This window comes from Sinohyriopsis cumingii, chromosome 13 (assembly GCF_028554795.1).
Source record: "Sinohyriopsis cumingii isolate HCF-2022 chromosome 13, ASM2855479v2, whole genome shotgun sequence".
Lineage (NCBI taxonomy): Eukaryota > Metazoa > Mollusca > Bivalvia > Unionida > Unionidae > Sinohyriopsis > Sinohyriopsis cumingii.
In genome coordinates this window covers 63,331,782-63,354,271 of record NC_142973.1, presented here as the reverse complement: position 1 = coordinate 63,354,271, position 22,490 = coordinate 63,331,782, and the positions used below count along the sequence as shown (strand labels likewise).

Sequence of the window (22,490 nt, the reverse complement as noted above, 5' to 3'; positions counted from 1 at the left end):
GACGTACGTGTAGATTTTGATATATAATTAGGAACACCGTTTGCATTTTTTTTGAGAACACAAAGTATCCAAACCCTCCCAGCTCTATCCCGCCCAACCATCTTCTTGGTCCTATGTAATGCTGGTTGCGAAGGTGTCTTTATAACGGAGTGTCGTTGAAGATTGCGGTTTGGACAATATTAAACAAAATTGATCAGCCATGGCAAAGCTTGAACATGATTTGCGTGTAAGCCGACAGACATTGGAAAAACCAGGACCACATTTTCAATTGAAAAGTACTGACACACAGATCTCGAACGCAGGCAACCTGTAAACAAACCTGCATAGATGCAAAAAGATATCATTGTAGGAGGTTAAATAACATTACGGACTTGTCCTCGAATGGCAAAATTTTAATTGCAGTTGAAATGCCATTGGTATCGATGTCTCTGGAAACGTGGACATTATATAATAAAATTATGTCTAATTTTGTACCTTGTAACGCCTTTCTATATTTAAAGTCAATAAATATATTGCATAGTTTGCGCCTTAAAATTTTGTCTTGCATACTGCATTACTAAACCAAGCAGACAATTTTCGAATTCCTACGATTGGAAGCTACACCCCCACCCCCGCAAAAATCGAAATATCGAGTATTCTCCGAAATCTATTGTGTTCACCCTAGAAAACTTGCATCCCGTAGTTCCTTGTATGGAACATGAAAACTTCATTCCCTTTTAGGTCTATCATACTGCGTGACCTCACAATTCACATAGAGTATTCCCGGCGCCAGATTAATGGCACGAGGCTTTCCATGAAGTGTGTAGGAAACGAAAGAACCCGGAAAACCAAGACTTCGGCATCTTCGCTAGCCAAGGTTCCGATAACCCTATCTAGACCTTGGCGGATTGAACAGCTATATGGACATAGAACCCAATTATTTTTACTATATGTTCTCTACATTTGTTTCTCAATACTGACCTTTCCACTGTGTACAATCAATACAAATCATATGTTAATTTAAAATACCTTCAAAGATGACTTCACGGTGAAGTTCTTGTCAAAGGTTGATCTGCATTTTTTTGAGAGGCTGGACCTTCAACAGAGCAGCATGTAAACAGAACACAGATTTCACTTCCGGATCATCACCAAGGCCTTATTACTCAATATGCACTGTCGCCGAAATACACATGGAACACCACACCCTGTGCTCATATTCTCAAGAATAAACAATTACCTTTAAATCCCTACCAAACATGCATAAATATAACTCTTCTATCACCACCAAAATGAGAGGAAAAAATGTTCTAAAAATAGACTAAAACTACATTCGTGGGGTACTGAACTGGAAGTACTGATTGTGACCCGATTCCATATTGGTGTTTTGTCCTAGCGACATCTATTGGATTTCATGTGTTGCCTCCCTTAGTATATAATGCCCACTAACCTATAACGTGGTGCATTGAACATCCGCCGAAAACAGTGGTTGCAATTGACCTAAAAAGGATACTTTGTTAGTTTAACATCTAAAGTATGACAATGTGCCAGAGGAAAGCCATTACATGTGTATTTGAGTGAAAGGTATTTGTGCAAACACGGACCGACACTGGAAAAGTGCTTATTTATCAGTCCCATTCAAGCTGTGTGCTCACTTGTCTCGATCACGTAGGAACAGTGTTCAAATTTGAAAAAATTAATTTTGATTGGATGTGGTGGCTTGCCGCTGTATCTAATGAGATTTACAGACCAGAGGCGCAGAAATATCTGCTCGATATACCAAGGTGTAGATCGGGTTATCAGAACCTTGGCTAGTGAAGATGAGACTTCAGGAGGTGGTACTGATCTTCGCACTAGCTTGACCGAATGAGTAAAGGTAAGCGGATATGAGAAAAGTTTCCCTGCAGGCAGACAGACAGGTTGAACTGGCCGCTAAGACGATTGGACAGGATCACAGCGCCACCCAATGAGAATCGAGATAGGGGAGAGACCTTGATTTGGGTAGAATGATATCTCCACGTCTTCCGGCAAGAATTAGTTCGCTGAGAGAAATTACCCAGAGAAGAGGTTAGCGTAACTCCGAATAGCCATTCGTTATTGGCGGGAAAATAGTAGAGCAGGAAATTCTAAGTACAGAGAGCTTCAAATAAGGTCAGTGGGATATTTGTTCGGTCTTTGTGGAATGCGACTGCCTTTTAATTGTAGGTTGTATGTATACTTTATTATTACTAGAATCGTAGTACGAAGAATTACTTTGTTTTGTTAATATGTTTGCATATTTTGAAGAAATGAGTTAGTATTGTAAATCTACCTCGTCACTAATTTAACTTTCTAACCTCACGAGCCAGGGTGGAACTTTCATCATAATTTAATTAAATTATATTGGAAGAACCCCACCCCAATGCGTGCAAACGTCACATATTCTTATATCCCTCGGACTCTTGCTACTGACTCTATTCTGACATGTTTACCTGAACCTTTCATCCGGCGCTAGCATGATTCCGGGGAGCGGAGAGGTAGGTGAGTTGAGGTGGGCTGAGCTCTGTTGTATTTTTCATATTTTTGATTTCGGATGTGCAACTCGGGGTTTCTTAAAAGGAATCCGATCTTGTACCTTAGTGAATTCAAATTCACACGACTATTCATGCACCTTATATATTTACTGTAAATCGTATAGACCCAGATCTGGCGTCGCATAAAGAGCCAGTAGATCTGAGTCTATGCAGTATGTTAGACCAAATCAGTAGGAGAAAAAAGCATACATCCTGCTTTGTTGACGAATTATACGATGGTAGATTAGGGTCTATTTTTGCTTGCTAGACCAGATATACACGCGAGTACATACGATACTAGACTTACATAAGACTGATAATCGTTATATACAAGCCTACTTGTCAAGGCAGAAGTGCATAGTGCTTTGTCGTGCCCAATAACCGGACAGCCACTATGAGGTAATAAAACAATGACTCTTAACTGTGAACCTATTTATGTGCTGATAATCAAATATAACGGCCCACTCGTCATTTGGGGGGGGGGATTTGCCTATATACGAAAATTGACAAGCCCGTCAAGTTTTGCCTCCACCCCGGCCCCCCGCCCGAAAAAAAGTTGAAATGACGTCCCTGACTCGTTTATCTGGAATTCGCGAACAAGACACCTACATATGTAATTCCAGATTTTCAAAACTTCATCCAATCGGGCGGGATGTACCTAGATAAGGGTATATCATTATAGAGGAAATACCCCACCATTCAAAGCCCCGCGTAAGTACGGTTGACAAGGATTGACGCTATGGGTGTACATTGTCATTCAGGTTCTCTGAAATGTATATACTGAAATAGATTAACATGTTTTCTGAATAATATGAGTGTCTGTTGTTTCCTTTACGAAAACAATCATAATCGATGACATGAAGTGGAAACTTTAATCTATTTGCATTGTACTAACAACTGATTTTAATTGAAAGAGACAAGTTTTTACACTTAATTAATTATCGATTCTTTGATAATTGGAAGCGGTGGTAGTTCAGTTGGTAGAGCGTCTGATTCGCAATCCGAAAGTGACGGGTTCGATACCATCCCAGGCTAGCCCTGGTCAACTGCACCTATGTGTCGTTACGAACGCTATTTAACTTACATTGGGTGTGATATAACTAATAATTCAGGACTGAGTACCGGCTAATTTAGTCATTGGTGAAACGTGTATAGCCATCCTGTTGACTTAGGACGCTTCCGGCTTCTTTGCTATCGATGTCGAGTTGGGTACCACGAACAATTTTGTATGGAACGCACGGTATACCGCAATTATATTAAGGACCAACATTTTAATGTTCGGAGAGTGGGTTCGAATCCCACCATCGAACCAGCCTAGGTCAGCTACCGTGATATGTATTTGGGCATGGTACCTTACTCCCATTGCCTCGGCACTAAAAAAAAATACTAGTGTTGACGTAAAGCACTAAACCAAACCAAACATTTCATGTTTTGGGGCAGAACCTGACACTTTTTGTTTACGTTTTGCCTGTCACTAACTGGAAAAAATATTACCATATTAATCCATGATATTATTTAGAAAAACTTATTAATTTTCCTGAGATGAAAGAAAAGAAAATAGTTCAGCTAAAAATAAATTCACAGCCATCCCCACATCTCGAAAATTAATTAGCCAATACCTTATAACAGATGAATTTGCTATGTGTGCGTTAATAGTTGTATAAGTCATAATGTAAAAGCTGTAAATAAAGTGAGTTAATTAAGCTAACACTACAGCTGATAGTATGAAATATATCGTGATGATATTCGAGACCTTGATGATAAAAATAGGATGTTATGAAAATAAAGCCTTCAGTTTTCTTTTGATACCATCAGCCGGGCAGGATATTTAGCAAAGAGGAAACGTTAACATAAAAATACTTACTCAACAAACAATATAATATTTGGTGGACTTGATGTATTATGTAAAGTTTAGACAGAAAACAAGTACGCTCCTGAAAATCGTAGGATGATTCGCAGTCTTACAGAAGAACACATATACTGAGTACATTCACATACGCTAGTAAATAACTAAAGCATGACATGTATTGTTTTGGGCTTTTTTTTTTGTTTGTTTGTTTTGTTTTGTTCTTGGTGAGGTTTATTGTTTGTTTGTTTTTAAATCCGCATTTTTCCGAAAGTTTTATTGGGCTCGAATAATTTTCAGAGCATTCCATTTGGCCACCGTGATGACATAAGAGACACGTGTTAAACATGTGATCATAGGATCCTAATTATAATTATATTTGTAATATTCACCATTAATTTGAGACAGATTCAATCGTTTTGTAAAAGAAAGATAATTTTAAAAAGATTTTGTGATCAATAATCAAAAGCACCTATAGTAAAGGGCGCAACTTTAATCTAGCTGCTATTAAAAATGTTAATTGTTACTAAATAATATATATTTTTTTAATATTTTACTTCTTTCCGAAAACAACTAAACATCAAATTCGACAGAAAGCACAATGATATTAAGGTTTTTCAGATTTATACAAAATTAAAAGACAAAGTTTTGGTTTAATGTGTGCGCAATTCACAATTCGTCTTCTCAATATGAGCCTGAATTTTACTTAAATAAGGAACAAATTTATTATTTTTACAAACACTAAGAGAGGTAATTGTAGTGAAAAATTTGCATCCCGCCCGGAACGTTAGCGAAAGTTCTATTTAAATTTTAAAAAATTTCGTTCGAATTTTATGAACGAAGAGACAATAGCTATATCGTTGGTCACGTAGTAAGCTAACGAAAGAATATGAGCGATGAAGATCTTTGGTATATCTACTGAATATGAAGAAAAAAAACGAGTTTGAGAAAGGTCCAGCGGTCAGAATTTTCCTGTTATCATATATTTTCTACGCAATGGATAATCTTGCCTTGTAGAAGTTTTATATGTAAGTGGTATATCACATGATGTTTTTAAAAAATATTATTTTAATTTGTCATCGTTTTGATTTTCGAATAGTTGTATAGGTTAAAGCCAATGAACTCGGATGAAAGTTTTTGTGGTAACCATTGATACGATACTGGGTACGCAGTTCTAACGAAGAGTAAAATGTGGAGCGACTGGTACTTGTTGGACCATTACTGAATAGTTAGAAATATGTGGTATTATCATATATAACTCTCCTTTTCTTTGGAAGTGGTGAAACTAGGACACATTTGTGATGTACTTGATACTGATTGTAAAATTACTCCCGTTTATGAAAAGACACACACACACACACACACACACACACACACACACACACACACACACACACTACACAGTTAATATTTAATTTCTGCATACATGATCGTGCTTTATTCAGCTGGGGTTGGGAGTTGGTGGTGTTTGGCAAAGATAGAGGAAAGCAAGTGTGACATAACATATTTCTGGATGTTATTAGGTTTGCGGTAGCTGTTGAGAGTTAGGAATTTTGTGGCAAATGATGTGTACAACCTGTTTATCTGGAACATTGTTTTCTATTAGCTTCTGGCATAAATATTTTCTCACCTTTAGTTTGTGATGAGTTTAGAAACCAACTCACAGCCCCTCCCCACTCCTTTTTGTCATTATGATGCTAAGCTTTCTTGCTTCAGGTTGTGCCGGTGGGAAAACAAATTGCTCATTTGATCCGAATTTATCCACGTCACTTACAGTGACATAATTAAATGGGTGGTATGGTCCGAAACACAAAAATCACTGGGACGTTTCTTCTTACAATATTTGTAGACGGTCTCAGGACACCTATCTGGAAAGACGGGGTTAGCGTGTATTCATTTCTTGTGTTTCGTACATCCTCCCCTGTCCTTGTCGTCGCCTGTCTCTAGTTAAACTCTAAATATTCTTAATTAAGTTGATATTCTTGCTTTGAAAAATAAAGTGCAAAGTATTGTTAAACGTTAAAGTGTTTACTAAGCTGAGTGGTGTTTAAGGGGACATACGCGATGCTTCAGACAATTTATTGATGCTATCATCACTGACAGCCTAATCAGTTTTGGGTTTGTTTATTTTTACTTTCTTCTTCAGGTCTTTCTGTTTCCTTTTCAGGGCCTCTCTTGTTTTCTAAAATTCACGGCCATAGGCGAAGATGCAGCTGTATCTTGTGAGGCGCTGTAGCGGACAAAAGCTGGTCCAATCAGAACGTTGCCGTTGAAATTTTAATGTCATGTCCAGAATTCCAATTTCACGTGTTGTATCAAAGGTTCTTGTCCTTAATGTTCTATTTTCATGGTCGAGATTTTAGAATGTATCTGTTGAATTAAACAGTAGTGGTTGAAAGTTATATTTTCCATGTAAAGGTTTTAGGTTGTGTCGTTTGAATAGTGGTGGTTTAAAGTTATATTTCCTATGTCGATGTTGTAAAGTGTATATTTTGAATTACACAGCGGTGGTTGAAATTTCAATGTCATACGTCGAGAATTCCTAATTTACGTATTGGTTCTAATAGCACTGGACAACAAATTTTTACAAAAGTCATGTTACTGAAATAAAATTAGTCAATTCTTATCAATTTTTATGTGCTGAACACGAATATGACAGTCAAATTGCAAAATTGGCTCTAGTTTTTTTGTAATCTGCAAGAAATTAATGTTTACATAACGAAATGCATTCCAATAGTAAAAGGTCAGCTGTAATAGCCTACCTATAAAAAATCAAGTCATTGACTACATCTTAGATTTCTTCGCCTGTCTCTTGTACAGCTGTTCGGGAACATCTCTGAGGAGTGTCCAGCAGTAGTCAGCCAGCATTGTAGTGGACCATTTTCCCTGGTATCTTTGTTCCATTGTTGCGATATCTTGATGAAAACGTTCGCCGTGTTCATCACTAACAATACCACAGTTGCTAGGAAAGAAATCCAAATGGGAATGAAGGAAGTGAATCTTTAGAGACATATTGCAGCCAAGTTTCTTATACTTCATCAACATGTCTTCTACTAGTTCCTTATAGTTTTCTGCCCTAACATTTCCGAGGAAGTTTGTAGAAACTAGGCGAAAAGCATTCCATGCTTGTTTCGCGTCACCTTCCAGCAAGTTGTTGAACCGGTCATCTTTGAAAAGCTCTCGAATCTGAGGACCCACAAAAACTCCCTCTTTAATCTTTGCTTCGCTGAGTCGAGGGAATTTTTCATGCAGGTATCGGAATGCTGGCAAAGTCCGGTCAATGGCTTTCACGAAGTTCTTCATCAAACCTAGTTTGATGTGAAGGGGTGGTAGCAAGATTTTCTGAGCCTCAACCAGAGCTGGGTGTTGGATATTCTTCTCTCCAATGGCTACATTCTGCCTGTGAGTCCATTCCTTCCTCATGTAGTGCATTTCCCTTGCTCGGCTATCCCACTCGCATAAGAAACACATGTATTTTGTATATCCTTGCTGCAGTCCCATTAAAAGGGCAACTACCTTCAAATCACCACAGAGGTACCAGCTGTACTTGTTATACTCAATGAAATTCAGTAGCTGCCTTAAGTTATCGTATGTCTCTTTCATGTGGACAGCATACGCTACTGGAATAGATGGAAGAATGTTTCCATTGTGCAAAAGCACAGCCTTGAGACTCAGTTTCGAAGAGTCCACAAATAGTCTCCATTCTTGTGGGTCATGAGTGATTTTTAAAGCATTCATGAGGCCCTCAATATCGGAACAGAATATCAGATTACTTTCCTTTCTGAAGAAAGGCTCCAATTGCTGGTGGCGCTTTCGATATGCAGTAATTGTGACATCTTCTTCTAGAAGATTCCATTGTTGGAGTCTTGATCCTAGCAATTCTGCCTTGTTCTTTGATAAGTCCAAATCACGAATCAGGTCATTTAGTTCTTCCTGTGTTATTCTGTGTGGGGTTGATGATGCACCACAGTGAAAATCTGGATCACTGCATGCTGATGGACCAGGAGAAGAACAGGTCGACTCACCTTTGTCTTCGTCAGATGAATCAAGAGAATATTCTGCTGGAGGTTCTGGAATAGGAAGTCCCTCACCATGTGGAACTGGTCTCAATGCAGACGGAATGTTTGGGTAGACTATTCTCGACTTCTTTCGCTTCGTTATTCCGCCGGAAAGAGGAGGAACCAAGCAGAAGTAACAGTCATTTAGGTGGTTGCTTGGCTCTCTCCACACCATTGGGACTGCAAACGGCATTGATGACCTTTTGCAATTCAACCACTGTGAAAGCTGTGTTGTACATGTAGCACAGCATATATGCGGAGCCCAAGGCTTGTCTTGGTCACCAACCTTGCATCCGAAGTAAAGATGATATGCCTTCTTCACTTGAGAATTGATACTTTTCTTCTGGTTGGCAAATGTCACTTCCCCACAAATATAGCAAAAATTGTCCGCGGTATTAACACACTTTCGAGGCATTACTGTTCTTTATTGTACGTAAATGGATAAAATAATAAGTTTTATGTAACAGTAGCTTGAACTGTCTCGCACAACGTTTAAAATATTTTAAATGCTGAACCTATCTGATTGGGCTTTATATAGTACACTGCTTACGTCAGCTTCAGCAGCCGCCTGGCATTAGTATAATAGGCCTACACATGTATAGTACACTGCTGACGTCAACTTACTTCAGCAGCCGCATGGCATTAGTGTTGCATTGCATCAGAAAATGATGCAATCAACTGTGGATGATGTGAGCATGATGGTATTATGCAATGTTACATCATTATTCCGGATGTTGCTGCAGTCCTACTGGAGAAATTTACACAGTGAAACATAGAAAATGAGGTATATGAATATCTTCAAAACGAGAGCCAATACAAATTTTTCACGGTTATATTCGTGTTCGGCACACCAAAATACAACAGATTAGGGCCTTTTCAAGTCAGTAATGATTTCACTGTTGACCAGTGTAGTTTATGCTGAATTTTAAATTTCATATGTTGAATATTTAGACTTCATCTGTTGACTTTGTACAGCGCTGGTTGAAAATTTGAGTTCCAATGTCGAGTTTTTAGATTGTATCTTCTGAAATACACGGCGGTTGTTGAAATTTTAATGTCATGTATCGAGTTTCAATTTAACATGTTGAATCGCATTGATTGTGCTGAAAGTTCCATTTCGTATGTTGAGTTTTGAGATTGTATCTGTTGAATTACACAGCGGCGTTTGGAATCTTTATTGTGCTTGTCAGAATTGTTATTTTGATATGGTAAAATGATGTGAAGGTGTTAAAAGTAACATTACTGATGCGGGGCTATTTATTGTTTTCGCGGGTATTCATGCTCTAATATATACTCTTTTAATTCATTTGGATTAGGTACCTAGCGGCAAACTTTAAATGATGGTCTAAGATTATCTTCCGTGTCTTCCGGTTACATTGCTGAATTGCTGATTTCAACTTTAATATGTACTTTGGTGGTTCTTGTTATCAAACATGCGTAAGTTTCTCTCCAACATCTCTTGCATGCCCTCTAATGTGGTGCTCGCGACTTTCTTCATTTGTTCTGCAGCCTTGGCTACATCATCTTTTGATGGCTGAATCGGCGGTGCAAAGGTTGGTTCAAAATCCTATGTGAGGTTTCCTGTGCGGCCTGTCGTGACACAGACATATCTTTGACACATGCACGGTAGGGTAAGTATTCGCGAAGAAGTTTCAGTCGATCCTTGTCAGCAATGCAGCGTCGGTCCGCATACTTGGCTATGACATCTCTGACGGTTTTCTTTGCTCTTTTCATAATATATTGATCACAGCTATTAAAATTGATCTTGTAAAACCCGAGCGATACTTTTGAAAGTTCTGGTCAAGTAGACCGTGACGGAACTACTAGGGTCTTGTGTTACTGCCACAAACATATTTCGAAACTCATCCTACATATAGTAGGCGGCAGTGCCAAGGCCCATGAATGTTTGCAACGCCATGAACATCAACACCACAACATATCATCAACATGTTGCAGTTGTCTCGAAACACTTTAGGGACTTGTGAGTACCAATGTGTCGCAAAGATCACGTCTGCGCTTTTATGTCACCCTCGGAAAAGAATTATAGCAGGATTCTTTTGATGTTTAGGCATCACATCGTCGTACACGAAAACATTATTATGCTCTGGGTCAAGGTAGTCAACGACTAGGGCTTCATCAATTGTGGAAAAGAACTCAATGGTGGAAGCTCTGTTTCTCGACGACGAGCTTCTCGACCATACAGCGCTTCCGTGAAATCCTTGAGTACATCATAATATGGCTGATCCCATGTTAACAATGTCATGATCGGAACAAAAACTTTCGTTTTTCCGGAACCAGCAGGGACAATGATCAGTGAGCGAACTGAGCTTTGGAAACATGTCAGCATGGGTGGTCTGTGGTTTTCCCGTGCAGAGAAATCGGCTTTTGTAAAGTCGGAGGTTTCTCTTTTTTGTGATATCATGTTATGTGTTAATTGTTTTATAACACAATCAGGCCTTGATATTGTGTGCGATAACAAATCGTACTGCAAATCCAATTCGTGTTGTAACACATAACATCAGAGCTGTAATCGCTGAAACTTGAGTCGTAGGTGAAGCAAAGTTTACATTTATTTATAATATAAAAAAACAGTCGCCAGAACAAATGCCCTTGTGAAGAACATATCTCCGGATATAATCACTACAGAACTGGGACACGTTTGGATATTCGTAACGTATCGATGCTGAATGTTGTAACGGTCTGCTGACATTATTGTATTTTATAATGAAACTCAGGAGATATTCCAACAATATAAGTACTGAAATTGATACTATTCATTTGACCAGAATAAACACGGTAATGAAGCCATGTGTCAATCATAGTTACGTTTCCAATTCTATCACTGAATTAGCACGTTCAACTTTGATATTTATCTTAGTGATTAATACACACTTATGAAGTTTTACATAAGCTTTACTCATCATGTCGGAGGCGCAGATACACTAAATGGAACACAGCTAGCTGAGTATGCATACAAGTTGACTGAACAGGCAATGCTGCATTCACTTCAGCGTCGGCAATTTGCTCGCCTATTTCCCCTTTGTTAACCTTACCGAGTTTTACCGAGTTCGCCGAGAATTTAACCCAGTTTTACCGAACTATCAAGTCTATCTACCCATGTTGGACTGTATTTATTATCATTCCAATATAGATGGTTGTTACAACCTTGGTGTACTGCAGTGGTAGGTAAATTCCAAGTTTTCCAAGTAGTAAACTTATTCAATGCTATGTAATCTTCCACATACTGAAAATTCAAGTCAAATCATTCTGATATGAATGAAATACACGAATAAAGAAATCATTTAACCTTGTTATCTCATTCTCATTATTAGTATACCTCGGAACCATTATTTTATCAATATTATTCACTATTATTGTTGCGTCGTTTCGAAGAGGATTCTTGTACTCTGTGAGTGCCGTTCTTGGCAAGATCATCCTAACATTTGAAGGTTTTAATGCTTAATGATCTTCAGTGTCATCGAAAGGATCTAGCACATTAAACATCAAGTGATATCCTTGCGCGTCAATGTGTTGATGACTTGAACGCAAGCAACCTACACTCGAGAAAGATTCTCCAGATGGATCATCAAAAGAGGTATGAAGGCTAAGAATCTCATTGGTTGTGGAAATAATCCACTCATTCAAAGTAAAACTGTAGGACACAATCCACTCATTCAAAATAAAAATGCAACAAACATGGATAAGAAACTAGCCGCAATATACTACAGTTCGCGTATGTATTGGAAGGTTAAAGCAGAGAGCGCAACAATAGTTGTCTACAAGGTCGTTCGATCAGTGTGATAAAACAACTATTATGTCAGATTTATCTACCCACGCCAAGGAATATTTCCCATTGATGGTTTGATGGGAGGACTCCAAAGAAGTTAATCAGTCGAACATTTAATTTCTCCTACATGATCAAGTACGTCGTCGTGGACTCAGCCACACATTGTTTCTGTTGCTAGCAGATAAAAGGAAGCTGGGTCACTAACGTCAACAGTTTCGATCCGTGTCGCAGACACATTCAAGCGTATCAATACACGCTCACCGCTATCATGTCCGCAGCTGTTGCAGGTAGACCCGGCCAAACAATTTTTTGGAGTCATTGCTGCGTTGTTGGCAAAAAACATTGTCATTATTTGTCTAGGACATCTTAATATAAATCGCTATCAGGTGATTGTGGAACGATTTAACCATACACTTACGGAACGATTAGTTGGGCATCGGTAGGCATATAACTTTTTGATGAATTAGACCCGGAGTGCTAGCTCTCTAAAGCCGCCTCGAATCGCAGAGCGATCTCGCGTGTGAGTGACACGTCTTTGCTTGATTATATCAGTGCTGAACAAAGAAACCACACATATGATCGCTCTAAAACTAGCTGACGTGACTTAGCGAAAATCAAGCCATTGCCCACAGAACAATTTTACAACAACTAACATTATAAACACTCGGAAACAGTTTCGTTCGGTATTTCTATGTACATGGGGTGTTAGAAAGCTTTCTCGGTTTCATCATTTATGGCTTCAGTGTCTTAACGGTTCAAGATGAAGAAAAAAAATCATTGCAAAATCACGTAAATGAAATTTTGAAAATATCGTTGTCAGGCAAATCGATGCTTTCAATGGGGTTAAGCGGCATAATAAAGTGAGCTCCGACAAACGTTCGTATAATGTAACGGTCATATAATTCACGGACGCATGTTTCAAATAAGCTTCATGTCGTCTTTACCTGAATCGTATTTGACTGGGATAATTGCCAGCTAATCCTTTAAATCATCACAGCGCTGTTTCAACGTAAACTCTGGAACTTTGGCTCGCCGTGCTTGTGAAGCAGCCTCAACTGCTGTGGAAGCTGTGATACGGTGGCGGCGTTTCCCATCATCGCCAACCAAGTGTGCAATTTCGACTCGACTGGCTCTTGGAAGAATCTTAATATATAACTGATTTCTATGCACGAAGCTGTTTTATGTTCAAGTGTGGTTCGTCCAAATTGAATCCTAATATAAGTATACATGCCTTTGCCGTACTTTTCTGTATCATTATTACATGCCCTAGCGCGAGTTGCCTGAGGTGGTTCACGGTAGGTATGCAGGTATACAAGGAAATTTTCTGTAACTCTTTTACTTTTCCAGGATTAGGAACTGCAATCGTTGCAATCCTGACAATTATTTCATTGACTTCTGCATCGTTTTCCATCGTTGCATTTTTCCATGATGATAGGTTACATATTTGTGTTGGTGAGTCTTTAATGGCGCGCCCGATAATACACGCGAACAAATCCACATGTTCGGCAAAGCTGAATACGTGACTTTAAATCGGTACCATATTTGTGGCAGGGTCGAGCACCGAGACCAACACGTAATTTATATATATATATATATATATATATATATATATATATATATATATATATATATATATATATATATATATATATATATATATATATATATATATATATATATATATATATATATATATATATATCTAGCCTAGCGGACTTCACAGTAGACATCCTGAATCATATTTCTATAACTGGCTTTATTGTTTCTGGTACACAGATATGTATTTCCTACATTAAACTAAACATTTGAGTGGTCTAGAAGTTGATTTAAAAACATATAAATGATTATAATATATCTGATCAGACTCACACTCACTTTTAACCTCTTCCTCAAAATATAAATATTAAATAAATGTAGTTCATGTGTAAGGGTTGGCAGAGGTTGGCAGAGGTTGGCAGAGTTCAAGTATAAAATATATGTTTCTTTAAAATCTATATATAAGATACTCTTGTTAATATGAGAAACTTAATCTACTATCTTATGTCTAATGTCATCAGCATTTTCAAAATTTAAAACTAATTATAAGCCCATTTAAATAATCATCTAATTAATTTGTATAAATACAAATGCATGTAGTTCTCACTACATAGACCATAGAGCTAGACCTGTTAAACCAAATGATTTATGTCCATAAGACCATGGGGTGAGTGTGCTGTAAAGATTCTGCTTGTATCGTTTTGGACTGCAGAAGCAGAACATTTCTTGAAATCTGGATTCTAATCAACATGACTATGTACAAGACTAGAAAACTGGAAAACAGTTAAATCATATCAAATGTCCCTACTACAATAATATGAATAAATCCTTTCCAAATGAACGGGTTTGGTCTGTCCCAAGATCAAGAAATTCACTTGCAAACCTGAATAGTTTCGAAGCTCGTGTTCGCCCAAATGAGCTCAAACGAACCGTCGCCTAGTATGCCGCCAACTTGAATACGACGAGACTGTGTCCGTATATATCCCAAATACACATATCTTAATAGAATACTTGTATATCTCAGCTACAGTGTTTGCTCTAGCAGACTTGGAAATTAGTTCGAAGAACCTCCACCATTCCTTCAGCTGCTCTCCTGTGGCGTTGTGAATCATTTCATAATATGCCTCAAGAAAGTCGGGTGTGGATTCAGTTGCTATATAAATGTCAAAGTATATTTCTAGTTATTTCCTAATTACTAGGTTTGTTATCACAGGTGACATATTCCCTACATCCACTATCTTTGACTGGTGACTCGGTTAATGTCACCGACTTATTTGTTTATTTACAAATATCAGTTTAAGTCGTTCTTGTTCCAATACATTCCCTAACTCGATTAATTGATCAAGATGTTCCTAATACATATTTGAAAAAGCATACATCTTTTGAGTCTCTTTGATACATCTGTATGTCCCATTTAGGCGAAATAATTTTTTTTCTTTTCCATTATGTTACAAAGACGACATTACTCGGACAATGTTATTCCAGTATTAGCTAAGCTCATAAATCATTTCAAAATATCGGTGAAGTTTTCGCCTGTATATTATATACCACAGTAACCCTTTAATATATTTTCGCCAAAAAAGGAAATCCTCCACAAAATCTATTAAATCCAGTATAGTCGTGATCAATATAAAACATTCTCACATAAAGGAATTTCCATATTCATATTGTTTTAGACCGCTCCGGTGGCCTAGTGGTTAGAGTGTCCGCCTAGGATGCGGGAGGTCGCGGGTTCGAACCCCGGTCGAGTCATACCAAAGACTTACAAAAATGATACTAACAGCAGCTTCGCTTGGCACTCAGCATTAAGAGGTTAGTGTTAGGACTGGTTGTCCTGGTGTTAGAATAATGTGACTGGGTGGGACATCATGCTACATGTCTGCGGCATGATACCCCAGTGCTAGACATCACTATAAACTGTCACACTGCAGACATCGTAGCGATACGACTGAAAAATTGTTAAAGCTACGTTAAAAATCAAAATCACACACACACACACACACACACACATTGTTGTAGTAGTGTTTTTGGTCTAATATAATATATTCTCACAAAGAAAAATATCTGCAGAATAAATTATATGTAAATTCAATGAAAATATTTTTGCGGTAACTTTGGTAATAGTGCATTGATCCACTGGGACGCCTTATGGAGATTTCACTTAGGTAGCACAGCGCGGGTTACAATCATGGACTCACGTGTGTGCGAAAGATCCTCAATAGGAAAAGTTCATGGAAGTACTAGAATGGCTTTAGGTGATTTTGAAATGTAATCTAGCGGCTAGTCTCAAAGCGCTATTATCATACGACTAATAGTCTCTGTCAGAATGGAACCTAAATCGTCTGTGGATACACACAACTCAACCGCAAATGTTAAAAGGTATGTGTACCTCTAAAATTCAAGAGTTTCCGAGAGGCTTCCGACTCATTACAATCACTGTGTGGTATTAGACAAACTCAATGGGATTTCGACTCATTATATTCAGTATGTGGTGATCAAGGCCAACTCATGTGGCTTCAAACGTTTTACAGTCATCATGTGGTGACGAAAACCTATTAAAGTGGCTTCAGGCTCTTTGAAATCATCCTGTGGCGATGAAAACCTACTCAAGTGGCTTCAGACTCTTTGCAATCATCAAGTGGTAATCAAAACCAACTCAAGTGGCTTCAGACTCTATACAATCATCATGTGGTGATCAAAATCTACCTAAGTGGCTTCAGACTCTTTGCAATCATCCTGTGGTGATCAAACTTACTCAAGTGGCTTCGGACTCTTTACAATCAACATTGGAGATGAAAACCTACTCAAGTGGCTTCACACTCTTTACAATCATCATGTGGTTATAATACAATCATCATGTAGTGATGAAAACCTACTGAAGTGGCTTGAGACTCAATACAATCATCATGTGGTGATGAAAACCTATTCAAGTGGCTTGAGACTTAATACAGTCATCATGTGGTGATGAAAACCTACTCAAGTGGCTTGAGACTTAATACAGTCATCATGTGGTGATGAAAACCTACTCAAGTGGCTTGAGACTTAATACAGTCATCATGTGGTGATGAAAACCTACTCAAGTGGCTTGAGACTCAATACAATCATCATATGGTGATGAAAACCTATTCAAGTGGCTTGAGACTTAATATAGTCATCATGTGGTGATGAAAACCTACTCATGTGGCTTGAGACTCAATATTTCATCATGTGGTGATCAAACCAAATCAAATAGCTTACGACTCTTTCCAATCACCAACTCAGAGGGTATAAAGCCTATGAAACAAGATCCCCCTTCTTCCCCATCCATTAGAAAACTTTAAAATCGTTAAACAGATACAACAAAGAGCTAATACACAAGGTGTTCACCATTCAAAGTATATAAAATTATATTTGTTTAAATTCCGTCTAAGTAAGATCAGTCCAACTCAGTCCTCTCCTCCACCCAACCGCACCAGCCGTTCCTTGACCAATACCCACTCTGAATTTACACTTTATAAAACCCCACAAAGATATAAATCCTTCGACGGTGAAAAGCAACATATTAAAAAGGTAAGAAAACATTTAAGGACAAAAGCCCAAATCAATGTGCACTAAACTAATGATTGTAGAGAAATTAGAACGTGTTAGACTTGTAAAAGCCAGAGATATATGCAATGCAAGAACATTTAGCGGTATTTATTTATCATACAAATAGCTTGGACGGGGGGGGGGAGAGAAAAAAGTAAGTAATGCTTAAAGCGTTTTAAAACACGTTTCTTTTTCAAAATGTAAATTGTAATGAAAAACTACTTGTATTCAGTACAAAAATTACAAATTCGTATCTCTTTCCAAAATACAAAGATATAAAACAAGCTTCATCTTTCGAAATGTAAATTGCAACGAAAATTATGTTATTTTCAGTACAAAACAATATAAATTCTGCATCAACCATGTAGACATAGTTCTTACATATGAAGCTGTTCTCGATTTGATATCCATGAAACGCAGAGATACAGCACATGTGATTTAGATATTTAAGTATTCAATACTGACATAAAACCAAAACATAAATAAAAAACAAAATGCAAAAACGAAATTACTTCTCACGCTTTTGGTCTTACCAAAACCTGAGAAAGATTTCATAACAAGAGGCCCAAGCTAGCTCACTTATCTGAAATCAGTCTGATTGCTAAATACAATATCAACTGACAATGTAATATGGGTCAGTAAATGCGGTCATATTTAATAATGGATTGACATCATTTATATAATCTAAAAGGGCTTGACGCCAATATGCTCTCTGTCAAAGGTAAAATTCGGCTGAGATTTCTTTGAGTCCTTTATACGTTATTTCTATCTTGTGGTAATGGTGAGTATGCTGTACGATAGATATGCATTATTTCTATAAATGTGAAAAGATTTATTGCCGTTATGCTTTCTGTCCAGTTTTTTTCACAATCTCTTAAAGGGCCAATAAAGAAGCTGTTGAAAGATTGTTTTCTATTTTTAGTAACTGCGGCCATACTTGATATCAGATTGACAGAGTTTATGCAAACTTAAGAGCCTTAATGTACGGATACGCTCTGTCAAATTTATTTTTTTTAAAAATTGTTTTGGTCCACCTGTTTTTTTATGTAATCTTTTCAAAACTTTTATATTATTTGTAATAACGGCTATAATTTATGAGGATCTCCAGTTTTCGTACAAAATTAAAAGGCAGTGTCTTGTTGGTATACTCACTGTCAAATTTTTTCCGGATTTAACGGACGAACGAACGATATGCAATACACTGCAGACACAGTGCAACATCATAAGCTCGCTTAGCCTTATGGTCACGAAAGCTCAATACTGTCTAAAAATCATACTGACTGGAGCACTTATATATTGCAAAGAACTACATGACATGCGATCAACCAATATATTTCGGAAAGCGATGTGGACAACTTAAAATTCCTGTTAAAACTTTGGTGGAAATGTTTTTGAAATATCACGCACAATTATGTATTTGTATTAATTTTAAACAAATTTCTTGAGTCGAGAATTTCAATGATAGTGTAATGGTCGATTGTGTTTTCAAAACATATCGGCTTTCTAATATGATTTCTCAACGATAAACAATGTAATTCAGTACACGTTTAATTACCAAACACTCCTTGTGTTGAAAGATAGATGATCAGCAATTTCAGTCAGTAAACTTATATTTACACATAATTTCATGAGTGGAAAAAATGTAGGTTCCACTATTTTAATATATGCTATGCCGTTTTATTATACCATATTGCACCATAATTTTCATGTTATACAAAATGATTTCATGAATTCCCTGTGCATTGATCAATGTTAAAAATAAATGTAAACTTTGAGAATGAATTATATGTTATATAACAATGCTATGATAAATTAAATAAGTGACACGTCTAAATTAACCGTAAGAACATTTGCGTCTGAATGTAAATTATAAATTCTAATAAATAATCCATCGCATTTTTTCAAGGATATTAAATGCTCACCAATATCAACGAAAGTGCAATAATGATACAAAAAGTACAAATATTGCCAAGGGAAATAACTCCAAGCGCAACCTGCAACGGGAAGCAGCATTGGTCTCGCTTCCAACACAGGAGGCGCAACATAACTGTGCATGACGTTCACAGTCGAGTTTCGTAACATTTGCAATCCGAGAGCACAGTTTCGGGCTTCTGTCACCGTATTCACAGCCTGAAAATGAATGGAAGGTGCAAAATCAGATTCAAAGAACTTTAAGGTAGTGAAATAGTAAAGAATTTAATGCACACTATCAACCGGCTTTTACTCCATTTGACGATGCTTTAGTATTGTACCAGTCTGATTAAAATCAGATCTCCGCTGTCCTACGTAAAGATCTGACGACGACCGCTTAGGGGTCATGTTCTGACCTTTGAATTAGCCAATGGGAATGCAGCTTTCAAAACTCTGAAAGTGAATTAAATCGTTCGGTACACATTCATGCTCTTCATCCAAACTGCTGTCTCAAAACGCTATATAAGACTTCATCTGATTGGCTGATAAAATTAGCGATTATGGTAATAACATAGGTTGCCAGAACATGACCCCTAAGCGGTCATTGGCAGATCTTCATGTAAGACAGTGGATCTGATTATAATCAGATTAGTATTATACGTTCCAAAGACCAAGGATTGACACAATCGGATTAGAATCAGATCTCCGCTGTTATACATGAAGATCTGACAACGACCGGTTATCGGTCATGTTTTGGCAACCTATGTTATCACCATAATCGCTTATTCTATCAACCAATCGTATGGAGTCTAATATCTTCGTTTTTGGATACAGAGTACTGTGGATGAAGAGCATGAATGTGTACCGAACGATTTGATTCACTTTCAGATTTTTGAAAGCTGCATCTCCATTGGCTAATTGAAAGGTCACCAGAACATAACCTGTTGATGGTCATCGTCAGATCTTCACGTCGGACAGCGAGATCTGATTTTAATCAGATTGAGGATTGACAAATAAAACTGACAAATGGATCTATTCCTCTCATCCGGTTACAAGAACTATAAAGGTAAATGGGTACTTAAGGGTCAAGTATGGAAGCTTCTGTTAAAACTCTATCGATTAACAATGAAATTAAAGTAGAAATTCAATGTAAGAGAATAACCCTTTTATGTTTTTATCACGATTTATGAACGTATGATAATTTTTACTTGACCTTACCATGCAATCAATAAAATGCGTGCGCAATATTTTTGAACGTGGTGTATCCATTTGCCTTATCCATGTATTAAAATCCATGTATTAATATCTAATTTCACGTGATCTTGCCCTATGTCTTATTTATTCAGGGCAAAGGATTAACAATGCACGCAACGGGGAGTTTTAAACCCGTCCGCTCCACATTAACAGATTCATCTGCATATAGCTCGAACGGTTCACGTAAATTCACGCCAAAGACCTGGTACTCGGTTTATTCCTCGAAACTTACACTATACTGAAGTGATAGGGGACAGTTTCGTAAATTGTCCTCTTTTAAAATTTCTTAACTTAAGGCTATGGTATGACTTTTTCAGCTATTATTGTGTAATAATTAAATAAATGGATATATTTGTGAATTTGGTCTTTCTGGCTTGTGTTGTTCTTGAAACTGATGTGAGGCATGTACACCTCATGTAGTCACTGCACAGTATGCAGCCAGTGAAATACCAACAATTGGCTAGGAAGCCGAGCTAGCCACTTATAGCAGTAGACACGTTGGTTCAGGGCAAGTAAGATATCTATTAAAAAAACCTGCCTGGATGACAACTAGTTTGTACTGCATAAAGCTATTAAGTACACAATTTTTTTCAAAATTATCACCTATGGAAAGGGCTTGTGTTTGCACTGTGAGCATCACGTGTTCTCAAAAATGGCCTTTGGACATGAAAATGCATGTACAAATTTGAAGGTGGGGTACATCATCTTTTAAAAAAATGAAATTTCACTGACTTGTCAGGTCAAGTAAATGAGATTCTTATATTTTGTTTTGTCATACCTATCCAAATATATGACCCTTTTGACCTCACTCATGTATTTTATTTTGTATGAATTTTTATATTAGCCAGGTGCACGCAACATTAAATTTGTGCGTAAAAATTGTCTCTTGCACCCTGAGACGTACATCCGTTTAATACGGAGGGTACAACGCCCCTCGAAAAGTATTCAATGAAGCCAGCGTACCTGATCGGCGCCTTCACTATGGAAGCTATAAATTTATCGGAGAATGTTCAAAAATTTTCTTTGTTGTACTTTTATGGAGGAATAGCGATCGCACATATGTCTTTATCTGGTATTAACATTCGCCAAAATTCCCAGGGATTGCTAAAGTCACAGCCCGAAAGAAAACGGGCATGATTTCTATATATGTAGCTGGTCGACTTGTAGTTCCGTCACACTTGACAGCAAACAGTCTTAGTGAAGGGAGTTAACACAGTCGGTAATGTCATTATTTTTAAGGGAACATTTGGGGAATCTACCATAGAATCAATCTTATAATCGTCACATACTGCTTTACAACAAGCACTATAAATTAGCATTTTTCAAAAAGACTTTTACCGTAACTGACCTCTAAGAAAAAGATACAGAACTAAATGTATACCGTTGTTTTGTGAAAAGTGTGATTGATAAATCGCTAATTGATTACTGTCATTTTCTAACAAATTCATAACGGCATTTATTTAAATAATAAAAACGATACTTTTTGCTACTGAGAGAATCAGTCATGAACCTTTGCGCAAGGATTGGTTACGGAATGCAGTAACCAGCAGATGCTGATGATCTAGATGATGCAGGAACTGCAAAACGCTACAATGTTCCTAATCACTGCTTATGCCTTTCCTACGTTTGCTGTTAGGTTTTACGTACATAGCACTGATAATTTCGACGTACGCGCTGAAATAGTATTGACGCCTAATTTCAGTAGGGGAAACATTTAGTTTACTCCGGTCTTATCCTTCCTCCTGCCTTATAAGTGTCTAATTTCGTCATCATAGAATTTCTAAAAATGATTCTTGAAAAATTTTCGGAATACATTTTAACATGTTATTGGTTATAAATATTTAATTTTAAAACAAAAATAGTAGGTTAGAAGGATTTTCTTCCCTATCAAAGACAAAAGTCTAAAAGGATACAAACTGAGTCAATCACCTACTCGAATGAGTCAGATTGTGATGTTTAATTGGTTGGATGCCAGGGATGTCATGCCGAAATTATCAGTTAGT

At 37.4% G+C, this 22,490-nt stretch overlaps 1 protein-coding gene across 1 annotated transcript in view; it reads right to left on the bottom strand.

Moving 5' to 3' along the window:
• Positions 1-17,170: 17,170 nt before the first annotated feature.
• Positions 17,171-22,490, bottom strand: part of LOC149785712 (A disintegrin and metalloproteinase with thrombospondin motifs 4-like) — a 39,847-nt gene continuing 34,527 nt past the window's right edge. Inside the window, exon 17 of the mRNA XM_089979576.1 lies at positions 17,171-19,452. Coding sequence (XP_089835702.1) covers positions 19,250-19,452 — 203 coding nt within the window. The 3' untranslated portion in view covers positions 17,171-19,249. The remainder of the gene's footprint in view (positions 19,453-22,490) is intronic.